At 41.8% G+C, this 22,740-nt stretch overlaps 2 protein-coding genes across 10 annotated transcripts in view; both read right to left on the reverse strand.

The window, feature by feature from the left end:
- The window catches only part of acad9 (acyl-CoA dehydrogenase family, member 9), a 13,119-nt gene extending 10,990 nt beyond the window's left edge, over positions 1-2,129 (reverse strand). Inside the window, exons 1-3 of the mRNA XM_005726691.1 lie at positions 1,841-2,129; positions 771-864; positions 543-644 (exon numbers count right to left, since the gene is read on the reverse strand). Coding sequence (XP_005726748.1) covers positions 543-644; positions 771-864; positions 1,841-2,020 — 376 coding nt within the window. The 5' untranslated portion in view covers positions 2,021-2,129. The remainder of the gene's footprint in view (positions 1-542; positions 645-770; positions 865-1,840) is intronic.
- Positions 2,130-7,571: 5,442 nt separating this feature from the next.
- The window catches only part of iqsec1b (IQ motif and Sec7 domain ArfGEF 1b), a 234,192-nt gene continuing 219,023 nt past the window's right edge, over positions 7,572-22,740 (reverse strand). For 8 of the 9 annotated variants that reach the window (XM_005726693.2, XM_005726692.2, XM_005726695.2 and 5 more), the window contains 12 exons: positions 20,770-22,031; positions 20,091-20,252; positions 19,076-19,198; positions 17,525-17,691; positions 16,891-17,030; positions 16,293-16,322; positions 16,005-16,130; positions 15,812-15,911; positions 14,807-14,968; positions 14,517-14,693; positions 13,394-13,443; positions 7,572-11,300 (listed from right to left, as the gene is read on the reverse strand). In XM_005726693.2, coding sequence (XP_005726750.1) covers positions 10,746-11,300; positions 13,394-13,443; positions 14,517-14,693; positions 14,807-14,968; positions 15,812-15,911; positions 16,005-16,130; positions 16,293-16,322; positions 16,891-17,030; positions 17,525-17,691; positions 19,076-19,198; positions 20,091-20,252; positions 20,770-22,031 — 3,054 coding nt within the window. In that variant the 3' untranslated portion in view covers positions 7,572-10,745. The remainder of the gene's footprint in view (positions 11,301-13,393; positions 13,444-14,516; positions 14,694-14,806; positions 14,969-15,811; positions 15,912-16,004; positions 16,131-16,292; positions 16,323-16,890; positions 17,031-17,524; positions 17,692-19,075; positions 19,199-20,090; positions 20,253-20,769; positions 22,032-22,740) is intronic. The other variant, XM_005726700.2, reaches the window with a different exon arrangement.

Genomic DNA, 22,740 nt, shown 5'->3' on the forward strand with positions numbered 1-22,740 from the left:
CTTGAGGTGACTGTTCTTGTGATTTGGTGCTGTATAAATATATAAATAAATAAAAGTGAGTTGAAATAAATGCCACTACGGGTGTCCACACAATCAGACTTCTTTTCTGCAACCACAGGAGGAAGTTGCCCTCTGCTGGCCAATGAAAAGAGTGCAAGTTTCAGGCACTGCTTCACCGGCTTTGCTTTTCAGAAAGAAGGAGCTGCATCCATCTGTTATGTATAGTGCAATGTTGAAACTAACTAGTAGCCTTAGAAGAGTTGTGTATAAAAGCTACATAGTCACACAAATTATATGAGGGAGGTGTCGTCCTTAAAAAATACCCTAAATAAAAGAATGTAAAAATAAGTAACAACACAGATCAAAGTATTAGTATAACGTCCAGAACATTGCTCTTAACTTCTAACTTCACTTTGGGGCAAAGTCGGGTGGAGTTAAAGTTCATCTCAAAAATGCTTTGAAATCAATTTTCACTCATATTTTCAGATGGATCCCGAGAGGCGAGACTATCTTTTAGAAGGGCTTTGTTAAAATCATCTCACCGTATTCTTCAGGAATCATGATTCCAAACAGCCCAAGATCCTTCAACCCCTGCAGAGTCTCCAGGGGAATTGTGGCCTCTCTGTCAATTTTTGCTGAGTCAACTGGCAAAGAAACCCCAAAACAAAAACAAACAAAATCCAGCAATTCCAATGTCAGTCATTTAATTCCTCTGATAAATCATATCTGAAAGTCATTAATCACGTGCACGTACTCAATTCCCACCTCACCATCATCACTGAAGAACTTCTCTACCGGTGCAACAAGCTGCTTTATCTCCTCCACCTCATCATTTCCAATTTCCGGATAAGGGAAGACCTCAGCCTGGAGAATGAAACAGGCCTTTTTAGAGATCGTAACAGGGTTATGCATCTATGTTACCGTCCAAGTCATATTTTTGTGTTATATAGTTATATGCTTCTAATCCATCATGTGGTCACAGTGTGAAGCATGAAATCCTGCAGATAAAGTGGATGTTCATATTAACTATGAGAAAGGAGAAAAAGGTCACGTCTGTAATTCTGACTGTGGCCTGGGCTGGTTTTAAATGATTCTGAACCAGCTCACCTGCCCATCAGCATCCAGGGTTTACTCAGAATGGTGCAGAAACAGAACTGTAAGACTGCAGGCAGCAGAAACGTGACTGAAAAGTAAAAGCTGGTGTGGTGAATCAAGAGCATGATTCCCCTGTGCTGACCTGCCATGTGCCAAAAGTAAAGACTGATGTTGCTGTGTAGGGAATCTTTTCTCTCCACACGCTGAGATCCTTGAAGCAATCACAGCACTGTAAGGGTTGTTGGTAACCATGTGCATCCCTTTATCGCCATGATTTACCCTCTTTTAATGGCCTTTTCCAGACTCCAGAAACAAATCCTGCAGAGAGGCCTTGGGATGTGTTACAGTGGGAGACTGAAAGCGTGAACGGTGTGATGATTCATGTCAACATGGAGGACTCTAAAGAAAGACGTTTCCACTGTGTGAGATAAACCGACCTTCCTACACGGTAGCTGGTTTTACTTTGGGTAGATATTTAAAGTCTCTTTCACCATTTACCCCAAACAGGTGTGACAGTGCCTCAGCCTCAGTTTTTTCAAGCTTCCCTGCATTTTATGTGTCTTATTTTTCTGGTGTTGCGTCCAAGGCCCTTTGTTTCGTAAACGATACTTCTTTCAAAGCTAGAACGGTGGTGATTGTTAGCTTTGAATATAGTTATCATCTAAAGTACAAAGTCTTTTCTGAGACGACTTCCTCCGCCCGTCACTAACTTTGGAGAGGCTTTCTGGCAGCTCTTTTCCTTTACCTTGTTCACTTGACCGAGGAACAGATCCTTCGCATACGCCAGGTGTCTGCAGTGAGTTTTAATGCTCCTCCGCTGCTGCAGTCTCAGCTCTTCTTGCCCAGCATGCCTCGCGTGACAGCCAAGCAACCGCTGTCCGATTCGAAAGGTTCGAGAGACGATTAATCTGTTCATGTTCATCATTCTATTAGCAAAGATCTCTACTTCATACAGCCATCGGTCTGCTAACGAACCCAAGCAGCAAAGTACCTTTCACCCGTTTCTGTCCCATGCTGATGACGTAAGAGATATGTTCGAGAGGCGTTCTTTGACCCATGTAAACTACAGACTTACAAATGTGAACGGTCTTCTATGGGTCTTCTAACACGTACATACCGAGCTTACTGGTAGTGTAACTTTGAATAAAAATTATATTTTGTTTTGTTTGTGTTTGTGTTTACAAAAAAATCAATATCTTTGTAAAAAATAACTCTCTTACCAACTTTGATTTTTATTTTTCACGTGTTCTTTACAGAAGACCGCGGTCATAAAGATTGTGACTTTTAAAAAGTGTTTGTTGAATGTTATTTTATTTTATTTACCATGTTATCTGTATATAATGTATATGTTCACTCATGTTTTATTACTAAAAATATGTAATTCGTATTTGTAGCTTTCAAGTAGAGCAATCCCAGGAAAAAAACAAAAACAAACCCATACGTGACTCCATGATCCTCCGTCTCGCTGACTATAAGCCCTCGAATTTAAAGTTGGAAAGCACAAGACCTTCAAAGAAATTAAATTTCGTGTACGTCATGAATACTAGTGCCATTGGTTTTTCGAATTTTCCGACGGTACTTGAACATATCATAGCAATACCTGCAGGACTCCACTAGATGACGTATTCTGCAAAGAAACCACTCAGCCCTAGAGTAGAGAGGGCTCTGCTTCTGACTTGTGCTGGAAACTGGACCTAAATTATGGACAATAACTTTTTTCTTTTCTTTATCTACATGTGTGTAGAATAATTTTCACCACCAACTAAGATATTTAAAAGCTGTATAAATAAAAGAAATAAAAAAAAATTTGCACACACCCTACTGACAGAAATAAAAACCTGGAGCTGGTTTGCTTCTGTATCATTGAATGTGTACTTGTCTAATACATGCTGTTCTTTGCTGGCAGAGGAAATGAAGCCCTGTACTTGGTCCCTCCCAGGCCGCATGATGACGTTGTCCTGCTGACACTACGGATGTGGCCCTCATTGCTGGAATCTATTTTTAGATCCAGCCTCAAGGGCCAGACAGACAAACAGGGCAAACTGTCACTCAGACCACCTGCCACAGTTAGGCAAGTAGCCAAGGCATGCTGGCTGTGCGAGACTGAAAAAAGAATAAGAGTACTGCAGTTGTGACCTTCATCAGAGGCTTCAACTTCCTGAGAATTTTGTTTAGGTTGATAGAAATATCTCAGCGTCCCTGGTGGCCTCTGTATTGTTGGAGCTACGTGAAGGGGAGGAAAATAGAAACACATATGTATCACTCATGGGCAGGACAATATAGCTGCAGCCGAGGACAGTGGATATCATATCCTCACTATTGTTTCATGGAATGTAGGGATTTTAAAGGGGAGTTCCACTAAATTCACACATAAAGGTCATTTTATTCGTCACAAGGTAGTACTCGCCCTGTTGGAGTACTTGTACAATGTTTTCTGTGCTGCTGAATTTAAAGCTGAAAATAAAATCTAGATGATGTTGTCAGGTCAAAGTGAGGATGTGGAGTTTCAGGTTTGCATGAAAGTTCATGACCAATACAAGATAATACATAAATGCACGAATACATGCATAGTGTGCACTAAATCTAATAATGGAAACACTCTAAGAAGACCAATTCTGAGCTAATCTAGTCTCAGTTACTGTAGATAGTCCTGTCCTTGCACACTCTGTTTCAGGAGCCAGTGGTTAACTAACAGGGTTAATAGTTTTAACCCCTGCCCACCCTGCTCTTGAGCAAGACGTTGATCCCCAAAGTGTAAACACTGGCAGTGCTAGATATTTCAAAGCACTTTATCCTGCTAGAGTAGACTGTGTACTGTCACACTGGCTGTAGGCTGAGTATACAAAAGCCAAAAAAAGTCTGGTTCCACAACTATGCAGTCTATTTTAATTCAGTAAAATCTACATAAGGGACACTTTTAAGAAGAATAGGCTATAAAGACTGAATATATCACATATACATATTAAAAAACTGTTCTTTAAAGGCCCTAGTTTCTACAGCTATGGGACCATCTTTGGGTAGAGAAGCCTTTAAAGCACTCTTGAGAATATTCTATGACTTCTCTCAGAAATGTAATACTGACACCTTTAAGAAGAATGAAGAAGCAGCCAGAGGTTCTGGAGCTCTAGTACATCTTTTCCACTGATGCAGTGCCAGTGGCTAAAATAGAACTCTTTAAACGCTTTAAAGACCACACTGCTACAGAAAAGCCCCACATGCTGGTCTTAAATTTGTACCCCAAAGATCAGTGGCAATCAGAAGAAATTCACGGGTGATTGCTGATCCAGTGTGCTAAGATTTCCTTTCCCATTGGAGTCACTGCAGCTTCCATGACAGTGTTTGGTTCTAAAACTCTAAAACAAGGCCGGTTCTCCAAAGGTGCCAAGGAAGAAGTCTTGAGGAAGTCTGGTCACATGACTAGGATGACTCCATCACAGAGATGCTGTCCTAAGATGTTTGGACTCATATAGAGTTCCCAGATTCTCAGCCACCACACCATGTTTGAGGTTAGGAAAAACCTTCTCAAGGCACAGAACCCTTTGAAGTAGAAAAGCCTGGTGTATTTATTTTCAATTGTTGGCACCTGATAGAGTCCAAAGTGGCCACTTTGACATGTTTTGTCTGGATGCGCTTTAGTTTCTTATATTTTCCTCACTTTTGCTCTCAGTCTCAGGTGGAGTTGTTGGACTGGCATTAAGTCTCAGGTTTTCCTGTCTGGACAGTTCTTCCCACGCCTGTTCCTAATGGTGTGATTAATGAATAATTTTGTTGATGGGTGGTGATTGTCCTTGCTGTGGTTGTCTGTAATCTCCTGTGCCTGTGTAATGCTCTTTCTCTGTGAACATGCTGCCTCCAAGTCACACATTCCTGAAGACTGTGAGCACCATCAGCTGCTTTTCTCAGCTCTGGCATGCCAGCGCAGTCACCCTCAAAGGACTAACCTCTTCTCCACCTGCTTGCCAGCTCTCCACCCATCCCCTCTCAGCAACTAGCTAACCAAGTATACCTCCTGAGTTCTGAGTAAGACACTTGAAAACTTTCACTCTTACCAGTATCCGTCTTGCTGCACTTCAATAAACATCTAAACCTGCCAGCGTCTGCTCTTGGTTGGTTGTTCAAACCAGCTTAAGACACAGTAACAGGTGAGAAATCATATTTCATTACAGAATGAGTGTGGACATTAAAGGGAGTGGTAAAGCAAATTTACAGAGAGCTCATAAGGCACATCTATCTGCACAGCTGAGGCTATTAGAACATATCTGCTTAACTCTGGTTCTAATGTATACACCACAGATCTGCAGTGAAAGACCTGCAGTCAAAACAGTAACCTGCAATACTGCAAGACTGACCTGGGAAATGTTTGCAGGTGAGACTGATCTGGAAGACTATGCCAGTTCAGTTCTGGGATGCAGACACTTTTACATTACAAAAAAAGGACAATAAAGCTGTACAGCAAAGCAGGAATGCAGCCTTCAGGTCAGGGTACAGAGGAGCCTACAGCTCAGCCATATTTACTTCCTCCTCTCCATCTGCTTTCACGCATTCACTCATTTAGGGATCTGAATTCAGCCTACAAGAAGTGTAGCTCCTTGATCTTCCCAGTCATTCATCTGACACCAAGAAATACCAAGCAGGATGCAAACAGGCAGACAACTGCTCCGATTTGACTGTATATCATTTTATTTTGCGTTCTCAACATTGTCACAGTACTAGTTTTACATCAATGGGTATTTTTCTACTTAGAAACAGAATGCATAATAAAATAAGAGCACTCCTCTCTTCCCTTTGACTTCAGAAGTCTGGCTGTGAGTGTGAGAAAACAGAAGCATCTCAAGAAAGACGACAGAAACGGTGTTAGCCGTGTAACAATTGGCTGTTCATCTCTAGATCCTATGATAATTCAGTCCTGTCGGAGGCAGAGAGAAGCAGTTTGATTATGTAAAGATCACAAGGGAGCAGGAATGCACCTTCAATGTAACTGTAGACACTGAATAGTAATAATAAGAATAATTAATAACAATAATTTACAGACTATTTACATATGTTACTCATTCTTTATTACCAGCTTGCCATTAAAATATTTCCTCCATGTTCAGCCCTCTTTACTTTTACTTCAAGTCACATTAGATTCCATATTTACACTCAGCAGTACCCTGCCAGGTCTTTATACTCTACAGTGGAAATATGGGTGAAATGCATGCCGGAGGAGAAGGATGCACAAACAAAAAGACACACTAGCAGGCCAAAACTCGTCTAGATGTAAACAAGCACAAGTCAGGGAAGTCGTAGCTATGCTGGAAGGTTAAGTTCTAGTCAAGCACGCCGCTTGACAGAGCAACGGTTGAAAAAACAACAACAAATGAAACCAAAAAAAGAGAGTAGAAGAAAGAAACAGTAGGCATCAATGGCATGCAGCAAAGCACCTCACATGGAATCTGGACAGGTTTCACAATAGATCAGTGCTCTGAAGGAACTGGGAGGTTGTAGGGTAATAAAAGTAACTCGGGCTCCTTTTTTGGTATCTGCCTGTACCATTACTCTCTAATAGCCTGTTGGTGTTCGAATCCTGGTCTGAAGACAAACTTTGTGATTGGTCGGGTACAGCGTTGGGTTTTAAATACAGCCCCCAGTAGATTTCATGTTAAACTGATTTTAACAACGCATTATTGGCACTTTCCTGACACTGTAGCACAGAAACTGCAGCCAACTATAAGGTGTGAAAGTTACAGGAGCCTACAGTGCACGGACACAACACAATCTGTTTTAAAGGTACTTTTTGTAAGGACATATTGCAAATTGTACACATGCGTTAATAAAACGTTCACCACCAGGAGGCAGTGGTTTTCTCAGCAGGTGTGTTGAAATGTTTACGGAGGCGTCGTTCTTTTCATTTTTTATGTTTTTTATTGTGTTGCCTTTTGCAGGCTACCATTGCAAATAGGAATGTTTTCGTAATGATTTACCTGATTTACAAGTTATAAAGTTACATTTATTTCAGCACCATCTTGTGGAACAAATGTGCATTGCATGAAAGTACGGCTGGGCCTTATTTTAACTTAACCCTGTAACGCCAAGTATATCATAATTGATACATGAGCTTTTTAGACCCTTACATTATCAGTGTGATTTATTTTTTCCTGAAAAACCTGAATAAACTGCACAATAAAATTTTAAGCAATAAATTGCATAAAAATGCCAGTTGTAGCAATAAATGAAAACTCATATATGCAAATTGATATTTCACTTCTTTTTTTGTAAAAAATGAAAAGTGAGGTTGAATAAACACTCTCAAATGAATTTTCTGGCAGTTATTTCTTGGGTCAGGCTTTTCAGGGTTAATCCCATACAGAGATGACGTCGATGAAGTCATAGTATTTGGTTTTCCCCCACATTATTTGATGGCTTCAGTTCATTTCAGAAGTTTTTTATTCTAATTGAATAGATTTTAAATACGTACCTTTAAATAAAATTTTACTTTTTCAACAAAAAAAAAAGATAAAGAATCTAATTGTTTTTTTAACATTACTAAATGCTTTACAAAATCAGTAATAAAACTTTAAGAAGCACAAGCTCTGGGTTGCCAGGTTGTAAGGTCTTGGCAAATCTACATCCTCACTGAACATTTCCAGGAAATACTGAAGCAGTTCTCATAGTTTTTGTATCTTATTTGCTTAGAGTATCACCTCAATAAGAGGCAGGTTATACTGTTTTATGTGAGAGTTAGCACATGTGGAGGGGAAACTGTGCCAAGTGTGGAACCTGCTTTGTATATCAACGAAAATCACTTGAAACTGCCCTATGGACTTTGCACAAACTCTAAATTCTGCTTGCACACGTGGGAGGTTTTACTTGTGCTTTCCAAACCAGAGTGGAATCATAAAAAATTGCTTATTAAACCTACTAATGTTTGGAAACTCAACAGAGCACCTTTAGCCTGTGAAAAAGCTTTGAAAATTACATTTGAAAATCTATATACTGATAACATTGTGCAGCCAATCAGAAACTAAATGGCTTAAAAAGAAGGAGAACAGAGCTGTAACTGCTTGTTTCAGACAGCGCTAAACTGAGTATGTAATGGATTATTCTGAACAGTGAAAAGCATGCAAAGCTACTGCAATAAAAGCAGAGAGCTAAAAAACAGTGTAGCAAATACCATTTATAATAATCAGCCAGCTGCAGACTATGGATTCCTGGGAAAAAAAGCTACTTTTGGCTGCTCTTTGCCAAAGCAGTTAGCGCCTCATGTTTGATGCCCGTCCTTACACAAACACCAAGGGATCTGTGTCTCTTCTCTGGGTTGAAGAGGGGACGTTTGGCTTGTTGGGTGAATGTGTAAACTACTAGACTGTTAGAGAGAAACCTTAAAAACGTGTAATTTATAGTATATCATAAAAATGTGTAATTTCCTGTATAACTGGGTAAACATTAGGCCACAAGACACTTTCCAGAACCTGGCAACCCAAAAGTTGTCTTATAATGAATACAAAGAGCATTTCTAAGCGTATTAATCAATCAAACATTATGAAGCAAGTACAAAGTGTGGCTTTAACTGAGGGCATATATATTTAAGAATACTGATCTACTGGACACCACTTGAAAATGGTAACGTGTGCGCCGCTGACAGACAGAGAGAAAATGTGAAGATAAAAGTTTCCTTTTTAAATAATCGATTATCACTCTGATTTTCAAATGACAGAATACACAGAGCTTCCCCGTTACAGCTTTGATCAGGTCCTGCTTTAACTACAGTTGAACACTAACGATCCAGTTTAACTACTGTACTGCATGTGGATCGGGTTAAAATACAGATTTGGTTACTGATCGTCTGGAGTGACATGAACACATCGCTGACTTCGGTTAGCTGTATTTGAAGAAGTCAAAACTATTCTACCATTCTTTTTTTTTTAAACAACTGTAACACTGATATAGTTTGGGAGTACACAGTTTGAAAATAGCCTCAAGATATAACGTTACATGCAGTTCTTTTCTGTGACACTCTGCATCAGTGTGAAAGGTCCAGTTCCTCCAAATCCATGTGGATACTTGCACTTCACTGAAACACTGAGAAAGAAATGCCAGAGGACGCCGGAGGGAGAAAGTAAAGGGCGAAACTAACAGAACGACCAACAGATTGAACTTGTTCTTCAACAAAAACAAACAACAACAACAACAAAAAACAGTAAATACATATTGCACTAGTTTAAAAAATGCATCTCACAGTCTTTAAGCAGATACAGACTAACTCCTGCCATTGATATCAGCTATGTAGAATGAGCGCTGCATCTGTTGCTTTCAGAAACAGAAAATATGCTCCAGGACAGCAGCCCCCCTGCCTCCGCTCCACACACACACCACAGATACTGTGCACGGGATGACCGGGAGGTACAACCAGCCATCCCATAATATGTCAGAAAGATGATTGATATAAAACCGCTCTCCGTAATGAGTCAAGCATAAGGGCGCTGTCACCATCACAGAATGATAATTATTGATTTTTGCTCTGTGGCGTCCATCCCAGGGAAAAAACCTCAAGACAAAACAAAACAGTCAGTTACGGCACGCTCGCCGTTCCAGCAGACGCACGGGGAAACCGAAGAGGGAGAGGGCACGCTCAGCCAGCTGAGAGCTTCCACAGTGGGACATGTTTCCCTGCTGCACAGTTTCTCCCTCAGTTTCCACATGAAAAACATCCAGCGTCCTCCTCCTCCCCCTGCAGGACAGACTTGCAGAGTCCCACCAGGCTGCAGGACAGCCTTTATATATTCGTATTGTTCATTGGATTCTAAAAAAATAGTTAAAAAAATAAAAGGAGGGCAGGCAAGCAGCGAGTGCCGCTGGCTTCCTTTGCTTTCAGAGCAGGGGAGAGAGAGCTCCGGCCCGGAGACACGTGCAGTGGATGAGACTGTAGGTGGGCTGGAGTGCAGCAGCCCTCAACAATCTAACTTCTAGCTCAAAGGCAACCATTCACAGCAGTACTCTTGCGTCCGACTGCCTAACTAAGAAAAGCTTTGATTGGTTTCTTAACAGTGAAACTACGCCATCTATGTGCAAGTATAATACTGAGAGTTTTCATCGATGCTGTTTGTTCTGTAGTAATAACTATAATAATAACATTTGATATTATTATTTTACAAAATACTATGCACAATATACATAAAGCAATCTGTGTGACTAAATTAGTAAATGCTTTAATAATTGGCACATTTATCACTGCTAACAGAGATATCACAGTGCACTGTGAGCTACTGCTACATTAAATACTTGCACAGCCACGGCTGAGGCTGAGCTGTCGTCTTCGTGTCTGTTCAGCCAAACTGTCTTGACAACGTTTAAAGTTACTGTGTGAAGATTAATATGTACTTCTTGTGTAAAATACTAGTAAGCGAGTTCCGGTAGTTTACTGAGAAACAAACAGTAGTTGTGGTCTTTGTGCATGCTCTTGTCTGTTGCTCCTGAAGCGGGTAGACATGTCTTATGTCCTGAAACAAAATGATAGAAGCGGCTCTAAAAGAAAGGAAAAAAATCTGAAGGAGGCACAACGGGATCTCGTCTGGCTTCGTAGCCCCAGACCGGCGATGCACAGTGCCACCATCATGTCAGCCCAGGAGGAAAAAGTTCAGCTGCAGGGTCCAGAGAGGACGCCCTGCCCCTCACACCACTGTGCTGATGCCGCTGTGCTTGGGCTTGGTGCTGCTGGGTCCCTGGGAGGATGGTGGCGGCGCGCCGTGGTGGTGGGGAGGGCCGTGAGTGGGGTGGGTGGAGGAGTGCGGTGGGTGGCTCCCGTGCCCATGGGGCCCGTGAGGATGAGCCGGGTACGGCTGCTGTTGGCTGTGAGACGGGGGAGGGTGGTACTGGTGCGGTGGGTGCTGCAAGTGGGCCGGCGGGTGGTAGTGGTGATGGTGGTGATAAGGGGGTGGGTTCTGGGTCATGTGGCAGAACTGGGCGTGGTGCGGGTGCATGGGCACCGGTCCTTCCGTCTCCACGCGGGCTGTGTGGTGCAGGTTGGCTGGGTGCGGGGTGTGGGAGATGAGAGTAGGGTGCAGCTGGGGCTGAGGGGTGGGGCTGGGCGACTTCACACGCCTGGTGCCGAACAACGATCCGAGCAACGAGGAAGAGTTGGGCAGGGACTGGGCGCTGTGACGGGATGGGCAGTCTCGGCTGGACGGGGCTCTCCGCCGCATGTGAGGACTGCTAATGATGGACCCCTGCAAGAGAGAAGGCTGTCAGATCACACAGACAATCACGAGATCCACAGCAGACAAACGCACACCTGCACTTTCGTGTGCTCTGCAGCGTGCACAGCCTCGCTCAATTCTTTTCACAGCGGCACCGACCACATGACCAGCTACAGCTGATCTCAAATCTCCCATGATTGCTTGTGCTGCCTTGTGGAAAAGCATCTCCATTTCCTTTTCCAGTTCACTGCCTTTGTTTGTCTATCCATGCTAACATCTCACGCTCCACTCTCCCTAAATGGTCTGGAGGCTCAGCTTGCCGAGCCTGTCAGAGCCTGCAGTGTCTGCACTGTCATGAGTAGACACACAGCTTGTACGTCTTCAGCTCTGACAGCAGATGCTTTTGTGAGTTTTCATCACTCCTACCTCTGGTTTCTGAGCTCTCTAAATACATGTAAAATCACTTATGGATCTGTGGACAACAATCTGACACTGCAGACCTGAATAAGGTTTTTTGCCATTTGCATGCAGCTCATACTTTTAGATTTACTGTCTTTAACTTAAAACAGAAATTTCCCCCAAGCCTGGTGAAGAAGTAATTTGTACATTTTCTTTACATTTTCATAGCACAAAACACACAATAAACGATAAATATAACATAAGATAAATACAACACAGTCTAACCAAAATTAATAAAGCCATGCATAAAGTGCACAATGAACTTATAATAGATGATCTTCAAAATCCAAAAATTCAGCCTATTTAATTATGATCTATACGTGTGTTTTTATACATGAATACTGCTAAATTAACAGAGTTGCATAATATTCTGAATGATTTGCGATGGTGTCAGCGTGCTTTGAAGGTAGTGCATTTTATTTAAATGACAAGGAAGGGTAGTTGTGAACTGTTTTTAAAAGTTAAACACTTTGAGCTGGAACTAATTGACTTGTGATGTTGGTTTATAGTGCTGAAGGAATTTAAATCAATCTATTTATACGGCATCAAATCACAACAACAGTCACCTCAAAGTACGATATAATGTAGGGTAAAGACTGCAAAAATACAGAGAAAACTCCAATAATCAGATGACCCCTATGTGGAAGCCCTTGGTGACAGTGGGAAGGAAAAACTCCCTTTTAACAGGAAGAAACCTCCAGTACAGCTTGGGGGAGAAGGGATGGAGTAGGTTCAAAGTAAATGTGTTTTAAATGTGTTTTAAAGCCTTTAATATTTCTGTGTTCTGTTCTACAACATAAAATACATTAAAAAAAATAGTAACGTAGCGATCATGCTTCAGTCCCAGTGATTCTGAATCTAGTCTGAAGTTTTTCAGAGATGGAGAAATAGTAAGTTGCGGTATTCAAGCTATCATTGAAGTAAACTAAAAATGTATGCTAGTCTCAAATCATTAAATCAAGTTAACTCTGTCAGCCATATATAAAACAGACCAGGTCATGTTCTCATTACTTTATAATTTACAGTATCATTTTTTTATTTTTGAATTACTCATCTGAATCTGCTAACATAAGTTATCAATGCAAACAATAGGGTAAAGACTTCCATATTATGCTGTAATACAAAGGTAATGCAGAACACTGGACTGGAGCACAAACTGGAGGAAGTTCAGAACAGTCCCACTCTGAGTAGGTACAACATATCATCCTCTATGTTGGATAAGTGCAACAGTGAAAAAGGAAAAGACAGGACTTTCTTGTTGATGTCAGAGGTCTGTAAAAGAAACTTCAAACTGTGTCAGCATGCAGTAGAACTGTCAGGATCATCCTGAGTGATCAAAAAAAGGACAACATTCGGGTAATGGCTAAAAACTGTTCCCACTACAAAAGCCAAGATAACTCAAACGTAAGAGCCGATCATCAACGGAGCTGTCAGGACTTTATTAGTCGTGCCATGCTGTGTACGTGAAGGGTTAACATGCTAGATGCAACATCATTCCCGTTCTACTCAAAACATGCACAGCAGCCAATATGCTCACGACTAAAACACAGACACTCAAAAAAAGAGAGAAAAACACTACAAAGAAACAATGAAACAGAAACTTGTGATCACAGTGAGCAACGTAAAGTCGGAGGACAGCTCAGCATCAGTTGATCCAAACTTACTTCCATATTGCTGTCTAGTGATCCTGCACTGCTGCGTCTCCCACGCTTGCCTGCCCAGAACATGTAACATGACAGATAAGACATGCCTGGTTAAAATATGGAGGTGCACATATTTCTTGTCTGCGACGGCAGGATGCTAACACGCTAAAGTGGTACACGGCTAGCTGGTGGCAGACTAGCGTGGCAGAGGGAGGCGAATAAGAACTAAAGGAAATGGGAAAGGAACAAGGCACTGCTCCGAAACAAGGTCAGAGATAAATCTGTGCAGTCAACTTGAGTCACTGCTGGCAGGAAACCTTCCCATCAGCAAAACAACTGATCTGACTGCAAGAAAATGATGCTCATGTCCATTAAGATGAAAGACTCCCAAGGGACAGTTCTAAAAAAGACTGGGTGAAATCTGGCTAAAATATGCAATTATAAGCAATATTCGGTGTTTTAAACTCAATGTCACTAACTAAGGAATGTCAATGAATGTTACTGACTCAGGCTGATGGTCTAAAATTCTCAAAGGAACTATTACACCCACAAAACTGTGGCTCTCCTCATAACTGGTACTTGTAGATGTGTAGAGCTCCCCTTTAAAGATAGAGAACGTTCCCCGAGAACATCTAGGCTTCCGAAATCCAGATATTGATCAGGCTTTTAAAGGCTGTCCCCTCATTTACCAAAAAGACACACTGATAAAAAACGACAGCTCACTTCAGTCTTCGAGGTTGCTTCCTCACTTTGAGGTCATTGAGTGTGCTTGTGCAGAGCCGACTGTCTACACCCCGCCTGAATGGTAACATTAATTCCTCTTACTGCTAAGACTCTCAAATTGATCGCACTGACCTACATAGCTCTGCCTCCTCCCCCTTGCGATGCAGGATTATTAGTTGATAGCCTCTGGTAAATTATACGTAGGCCCATTAGCAAACACACCCATCTCTATCTCCTTGCTTCACTGGCTCAGACACTTTGTACCGGCAGGATGGCCGCCATGCCGTATTCCAAGTTTCTAAATCGATTAACATCCAGAAGGAGTAAACAGTGTCATGCCAGCATCTAGCACAGGTACACAATCTACTCAGCCTAGATGAGGGATGAGACAGCATGTTACTATGGCAACCCCTGACTTTACCTGCATCTGAGAGATCGCGTAGGGAGCTGCTGAGGGCGCTTCTCTTCAGACCTTCACCAATGGCATAGCTGTCGTCGAGGCTTGCTCGGCTCAGGTTTCCGTTTCCTGCATCCTTCTTTAACCCGGAGCTCTGGGACATGCTAGGCCTCACCACGCCCTTCTGTTTTTCCAGCTCAGCTGTGCAAGGAGAAAATACATATGTGCCATATACTCCTGGCTTCCACATATTTTCTACTGATGCGAGACAGCTGCTGATATCGTCTATAAAAAAATGGGAACAATTTACTCACATTCTATTCGGTACTTCTCCATCTCTTGGACTTCTGCAATAGATTCTCGCAAATCATCAGTGAACTTTTTGCGGTCCTGAGGATTGGGTGCATTGAAGTTGATGAGGACTTTGATATCAGCTCCAGGAATGGCTGAAGTCAGGCGAACGCCATTGGGATAGTCTAAAGAATGATGAAAATAACATTTCAGACATTATACTATTGAAGGACTGATGTTACCAGTAGGACATAATAGGATCTGAAACCAGCTGCGGGATATCAGAACTACCATCAGAGACAACAGATTTAGGATATTAAAGTATGTGTATGTGGAGTATGTGACTTGGATTATAGATATAATTCAAAGTTTCCATGATGGCAAGCTCTGAGGTTGGCTGTTATCCATCAAAAAGGAACTTTCCAATAGACTTTCCCATTGGGATTTCTGTTAAAGGAACCATGTGACTTAAGTTTAAGTGCGAGAGTTTAACCTTCAAACAGTCCTTGTTTAGGAGGTTCTGTTGATGGAACATTTGGGATCTTTGACTTTGTTCATTTGTATTCTTGTATTTTCCCACTAGTGTCCATTGGCCATTTATAAGAACCTGCAACTGCAAACAGTTATTTTTTGTGCCCGCTTAGCTTTGAAAAGTCATGGAGCTACAGAGGAAGTCCTGAACTGTCTAGGAAGTTTTTGCATAGAAAGGCATCAAACCGGATTTTCAAGCATGACTTTTGTTGGTGCTATATAAATAAAAACAAATCAAATGAAATGAAATTTGACACAACAGCCTACAATGAGAAAGTCAGCTTTAACATTCGTAATAATAATTTAAAAAGATGCAGTTTAAAAGTAATAGTTTCTTAAAATGTCTGCTAATCAATTTGCGTTATGAGATCAGACCAAAAACAGGGCTGAAGAAACTTGTGGTTCCCTAACATTAGTTCCTAGAACTAAGGGGTCTGGGGACTCTCAGTGGACACACATCTATATCACAGTGAGTGCTTCATGCAAATACTACTTACACTGATTCTCAAAGAGGAGGACTTGCATGCCATAAAGAGAGAAGGACTGTCGAAAGCTGTATGTCACAGAATTCTTTTTCTTCTGGAAGATTTTTGTAACCTGTGAAAAAAGCAAAGCACACACTCTTTTTAAGACTCTTTCACTCTAAAACAGAGTTTGTTCTCTTTTTACTGAAAGTAACATCTGCCGTACCACTAGCAAGTCATTGAAAAGGAAGATCTCCCTTTGGTGCAGGCCCAACTTTTGAGGTTTGTTGGGGTCGGGCACTTCAAAAAGTCTGCAGTAACAGACCAGTCTCCGGTGGGGTAGAGATAGCACCTGCACAACACAATACAGTATAATTTCTTATTCTGTCTCTTGGTGCTTCACAGAGAGCTTTCAAACATGCTGCTTCAAACTTTATGCCTCATACAGCCTTGAGGAATAACAGAAAAATCCCACTCAGTGCTAATATGAAAATAATTGAAAGGAAATACTTACACAGCCAAGACCATGATGTAAAGAGCCAATCTAAGGAGTAAGAAATCAAACAAAACACATTTCAGAGCTTGAGGGACACATGTGAAAATGTATGCAACAAGAATGATAAGAAGTTTCAAGCAATGTTTAAGACCAAATTAAAAACCAAAACAGTTTTACGGATGACAGAACCACGCTGCAAGAATCCTTCACTTTCCTCTTTTCCGACTCCGTCCCCCATAATGGTCATGACATCATAAGGATCATCTCTCAGGTATCGACTCACAGAAGGAGTAGTTTTCAAATAAACGGCTTTAAGATCATTATGAGTGAGGCTGTTTATCTCATTTTTACACAGCTTGTTAGCTCAGACTTTTCTTGTGGTTGGTACTCAGGGCAAACAACATACTGCAGTAATTCACAATGGTATAGTAGCCCTGAAGGGTCGCACGGTGAAGAAAGCTGGCCATGAATTAACCATCACACTATAGCAGTTCAGAGGCACACTGGGTAATTTAGTGTTAATGCTCCTGCTTGGATTCAGCTCTTGAGTGGAGGTTTTTAAAAGAAAAGGAGTTTCACTTCACATGTAGCTGTCCAAGGTCAAACTCCAACTTACTGGCTTTTTTCCAACGATTAGCTTTTCCACTTTCTGAACCTGGGAAACGTGGTCTTCGTTAGTCTTGAGCTCCCGCTTGCGAATCCGTTCGTATATCCCTACGAGCATCTCTCGGGGGATGTCCTCCCCATCATCGACTCCTGCCGGGGGATAAGAGGAAAAGAGAAATAGAGAAAAAAAGAGGGATTAATGATTAAATTGCAGATTTATGCAAGCCAAACCTCTAAATATACTTACTTGCTGCATTGCTTATGTATCGCAAAATACATACAGAAATGTCCTTCAAAGCTCTTTGTGGACAAGTATTTTCTCCTCCATTCAATACTGTACTTTAATTACAGACACTTCAATAGGCAGAAAAATTATTCAGTCATGCCATAAAGCCATTTCCTAATACCCTCAAAATCTGTTGAGGACAACTAAAAAGTACTTTGCTTCGACAGGAAAGCTTTCTTGGCCATGACTTCCAAAAAAATAAATACCTTATTGACATGGCCATTAATCAAGGCAATGTGCATGCACAAAACTCAATTTTAAGATGAATATTTATCCTCAGAGAAACAGTAATGTGTCAGGGGAATACTGGTTTTGTGACAGAACGTTGGATGTGGTGCAGTGAGGGAGAACAAAGTACCTCGAAGGTTCTTAACAAAGTCCTCCAGCTTCATCTTCCTCTCAGGCTTGACGTTGGGGCTGTACATGTCAGTGTTGAGGAGGATGATTGCAAAGGCAAGGATGAAGATGGTGTCGGGGTTCCTGAATTGTCGCACCACACCGGGGTTGCAGATGCAGTAACGCTGGCTGGGAAGAATATGTAAGGAGCAGAAACTGAATGCAAAAATCATTGTTCTGATAAAAACAACATGTGTGTAAATTAATATTTGGGCCATTAATCCACCTATATTTACCCCTAACAGACAAAAGCAAAACTATTTACTTTAATAGCACAACTGTGCTATCAAAGTGCAGCCATTGCTAACTTTAGCTAGATAAACTAATATATTAACAGAGCTATTGTATGTATTATAAGAATTTACTATGATGTCTTTACATAGTCTACATCTAAATATAAGCATTACATTAAATGCATCAGTACTGACTAACATACAGTAGGTGACAATATGCTAAAATTAGCACGCTAGACTAATTAGCTCATTTAGACGACCCAAAGACTTGAGACCTGAGCCAGTTTCTAAAAATGACCTTAATGCTACTGAAATAACACAAATGATATTACATCAATTTCACTTTGACTTATGTTAGATGCATTCTGGAAAGTTACAATACAATGTTTTGCTTGAACATAGGAGCTAGTTGATAAGAAGGCATCAGTAAGACAACTTACTGGCAAAGTAAAGGTGTAAGCTTCCCTGTAAGCGATTAGTTCGGGGCATAGATATCAATGCTTCACCTGATATTAATATTGAGCTCTCTGCTATCTGTTCTGCAGTCAAAGAAATAATGTGCAAGTACAGTAACATCTGTCAATACAGGCTCCATGTATTACACGGGCAATTTCTGAACCACCACAAAGGGAGCTTGTACTCATATCTGGATATGGCTGCAGGTGAGCACCAGATGAGCAGTCATCACTATCTCCCCTGTAACTGTGCTGTTTACTGAGGCCGAAATGTCCTTGCTCACTGCTGATCGAAGCGAATTCTCTATGCACACGAGGGCACCTTTTCTGCTGGAAGTTTTGGAAAAGTAAATGAGGCACAAACAACATCTATCAGCAGCCCTGAGGGAGGTATTCCTTCACTCTTTGAACTAATTTTCTCTAAATCATTTTCTACAATGCCTTGGCCAAACAAAAGTCTGGATTTGAAATGGCTTTGCACCGCTCTATTGCTTTCTGCTCACGACCGTTACATTTAGACTTTTTGGTGTCACCTTTGTTTTAGAGGATAATGGTGTTGTTGAAATGGAGCAAAGCTGGTTTGTGCTATCCATTAATCATATTGGTGATTGGTGGTAAATACTAGACACGGCAATGAACCCCATAATGACCATCCTGTCACATAATCAGTTAGTCTAAATTGATGTATGACCCTATTTGCAAAAACATCATTTTACACCTCCTTTCTACAGAAAGGCACATGAAGTGGTTTAGATTTAAGCTACCTACATTGGTTTGGGAACTAAAGCCATGGTTTTGCACCCAACTTTTAAAAGCATGCCTTACCTGAAGGCCTCTATCAGTCGCTCTACCTTCTGTGCTTCCCCTTGGACTCTGATGTGTGCCTGGAATTTCCTGAGCGCTTCATCCAGCTCCATAGCTGAGAAGTCCATTTCATCCACTACGCAGCTGGTGAAAAACACACGAGTTCACAGTGAGCAGGAAGTTTGGGAGTGTAACAAGCACCTGCCAGTTCAACTGAGAATAATTTAAAAGTTGTTGGGGTTCTTTTTGGCCACATAGGTGAAGAACAGTTGCAGAAGTTTAAGATTAAGGATGACTGCAAACTTGGCTGTTGTCAGTGAGTAAGCTGATCTGCTGTTGATTTTTCAGATTATATGCAGGACATGAAAGGGAGCAAGAGTTTTTCTGCTCACTTGACACTTACTTAAGTAAAGGAAATGTTCATTTCTTTCTCTGCTGAGAAGAGGATTGTGACTCAGCACTCCAGAGCAGTGATACCTTGCATGTCTGGATTTATAGACATTTTCTCAAGGAGCCCTTTAGTTATGCCTGTCAAGCTGACACCAGCGGACCTTTTCTGGCCTTATCCTCCAATGAATCTCAATAGGCTCTGACAGAGCTGGTGTATTTCAAGTGGGTCTAAGATAAGTCTGTGCAATCTAAAGCACGAGGCACTATTGGAATGATACAAAGGAGTGGAGAGTAGACAATCTATATGACTGCTCTCTCATATCAAAAAACCTGGAAACTATAAAGAGGATCTGTATGTTTATCTGAGCATCATGGCAATTTCCTGAGTGGATTCCATTTCTGCTTATTTCCTGCATGTAACTTGAGTCATTATATAGTCCTTAGACAGTGTGAATGAGGGTAAATTACAAACTGCCAACCTTATGTGCAACTAAATGATGATTTATATTTATGTTCCCTGGAGGCAAATAAACTAACATTCTGTGCACTGGCATAGTTGGCAACTTAAATCAAAAGCCTGAAATGATTCATCCTCAAATACAAATATTCCAAAAGAGTACACCGGCATGATCTGCTGAAGACTCACTCGAGGACATCCCGGTTGAACTGTTTCTGCCGATTACCCAGGAACTCGCCAATCATCTGCCTACTCAAGCCTTTCCTCTGGAGCAGGAAGTGGGCCACACCCACCGGAGTGTCTGGAACAAAGTTTCGCTCTATCAGATACTGGATGCCTTTTTCTGGCTTCCTAGAGACACAGGAAAGAGTAGAGAAAGAGAGACCAAAAAAGAAAGAGGCAAAATGAGAGTGGGTGAGGACACATTCCAAATCTGTGATTATCCCGTTGCGCTCCTAACCCGGCCAAATGTGTGTCGCATGAGGGACAGGACGTAGGGAAGCCAGGAGAGAGTTACAACTCTCTACGGTGTTGATCACAAATGATTAAAAGGCATTTTATAGCGGGCTCAGAAAGCAACCAAATCCACAATCAGCAATGATTAAACAGATTCAGCCGGGCTCAAACGAACTGGAGCAGAATGAGTTTGAAGCTTGCTTGCACTTTACGCAGAACAGGCAGAGATAGTTCTTGTTCCAAACAACTTCATTGCATTTTAATGTGAGGTTCATTTCGAGTTTCTAAGACAAAAAAACAAACACAAAAATCCCATTTTGTAAGTCATGTGAAATGAACTGCATCGAATTTGAACAAGCCAAAGAGTGTGAATGTATCATGTGTTAAGTGACGTTCTATCGTGTGGACGTACTTGTTGAAGAGATTTAGGCCAATGCGGTAATGCCTCTTGCGAATGATGTCATTGCTGAATGCAGGTGAGTCCCAGCTGTTGCGAGTTTCTTTGTGGTACGTCTGCTTGCTGAGCGTCTGTTCACGCAGGCTGTCCCTGGACGAGGATTCAGAACTACAATTGATGGTATCGTTGGAGTTCGATGTGCTGTTGATGCTGTCATTGTCGCCATCTGAGAAATCCGACTCTGACTTGCTCTGCCGGTTTGCTGTACCATTGATTGCCAGATGGGCCTCCAGCTGTCGCGATCGATGTCGGGAAGTGTCTTCTTCTCTGGAAGGCCCTCGAGGTGGCAGGCTGTGGCTGACTTGTTTAGGGCTACTCTGCTGGTTGCTGATGCTTCGTTCGTAGGCATTCTGTCTCTTTAAAGAGCTGCGGTCAGAACGATCACTCAGCTCCACTGAGCTATCACTGGGAGGCTCTATGGTCAATAAGGGTAGGTGATCTACCCGTAGACGTTGCTCTTGGCATTCCAAGGAGGGTGTACTGCGGCAGCTGGTATCGGTGTCCCCTTTTTCATCCTTATGAGCAAGAGACCAATAATCTTGTGAGGAGTTGAGCGAACGCTGGCGCAAGTCTGATTCTGTGCTTGAGGGCCGGTCTACAGACTGAGAAAGAGGAAGGGGTGGTGACAACTCCTCTTCGTCGATGTACAGGGTGACATCGCTGTAAGACGCTGTCATCTCATCGAGTTTACGGTGTTCTGAGGCGCTGTGGGAGGGTTTCACCTGACAGGTGACCTCTCTGTCCATATCCTGGAGGCCTCTCCCTGGCTCTGACTGACTGTCTTCACCATGTAGGCTGCGGCAGTTCAGAGCATCATCTATGGACTCGGCTAGAGATTTCACCTGCCTTGAAAAGGCATCTTCTAGTTCTGTGATGGCATCTGTGAAGTCGCTCTGTGTGGTGGGGGTCTTGGCCTGCACACCCATCTCCCCGCCATGGTCTGACTGCCTTAGTGCACCAATTTTAGTGCCATCATCTGTGAGAGAGACCTGCTTTCCCTCGAAGTAGGAGCTATGGACTTTTTCAGGTCCTTCAAAGGAAAACTGCATTCTCATATTGGATAGGACGATCCGTCTGGACATACGGTTCTCAGACATAGAGCTTCTAAGACGCTCAAAGTTTTTGTTCATCTGGTATTGGCGGAAAGCTGTCTGTATGGTGCGGGCAGCATGCCGGGTTATGAAACGCCCACCATATTTGCGCTCTAGCATCTCCACCTGTAGGGAAAGGAGGGGAATTTGAGAGAAATGAAAACGTATTGGAAACATGGGAACACTTTCCTCAATAGTCCCTTTAGACGTGTTCTTACGAGACTTGAGACTTGCAAACGCATCCTACAATGGTACAACCGAAGCAAAAAACAAAAAACTAAACAAAAATAAGAAAACCCAGAAAGCTAATTTCCTGAGCTCTCTGGCAAAATATATTTGTCTGACACACAAAAAACATCGTTATGATAAAGATGGTTCATCTATGATCACACAGTCTAATTAAAGAGACTTGACCACATTATTTTTAAGAGATGCTAACACCAATAACTAAACAAGCTTTGTTCACTGAATGAAGCCTTGGGAGTAACAGCTGAAAGCTCTGAAAAAACTAGCAAGGATTCTAATCACTCTGTCCAAAACAACAAAATGTGTGTCTGTACGCCACAGCCTGTAAGCACAATAGGTACAGGTGGCTTGTTTTATGAGAAACAGTACATTTTCTAACTGTATGACCACTTTAGTTCATTAACATAAATGTAAGATAACCAGAAACTGCTTTTTTCTCTGAAACTGAAAAGAACAAATCCTACTGAATCATTGCAGTGCTTGAGAGAAACAGTATCCTGTCTTGTATTCTGTATATGACTATACTGAAAAGTCTCAAACTATATGCCTCTAATTGGAATAATGTCAGGGCTGAATTGCATTGTCCCCC

Source organism: Pundamilia nyererei, unplaced genomic scaffold (genome assembly GCF_000239375.1).
Source record: "Pundamilia nyererei isolate P.nyererei 1_Seehausen unplaced genomic scaffold, PunNye1.0 scaffold00021, whole genome shotgun sequence".
NCBI lineage: Eukaryota > Metazoa > Chordata > Actinopteri > Cichliformes > Cichlidae > Pundamilia > Pundamilia nyererei.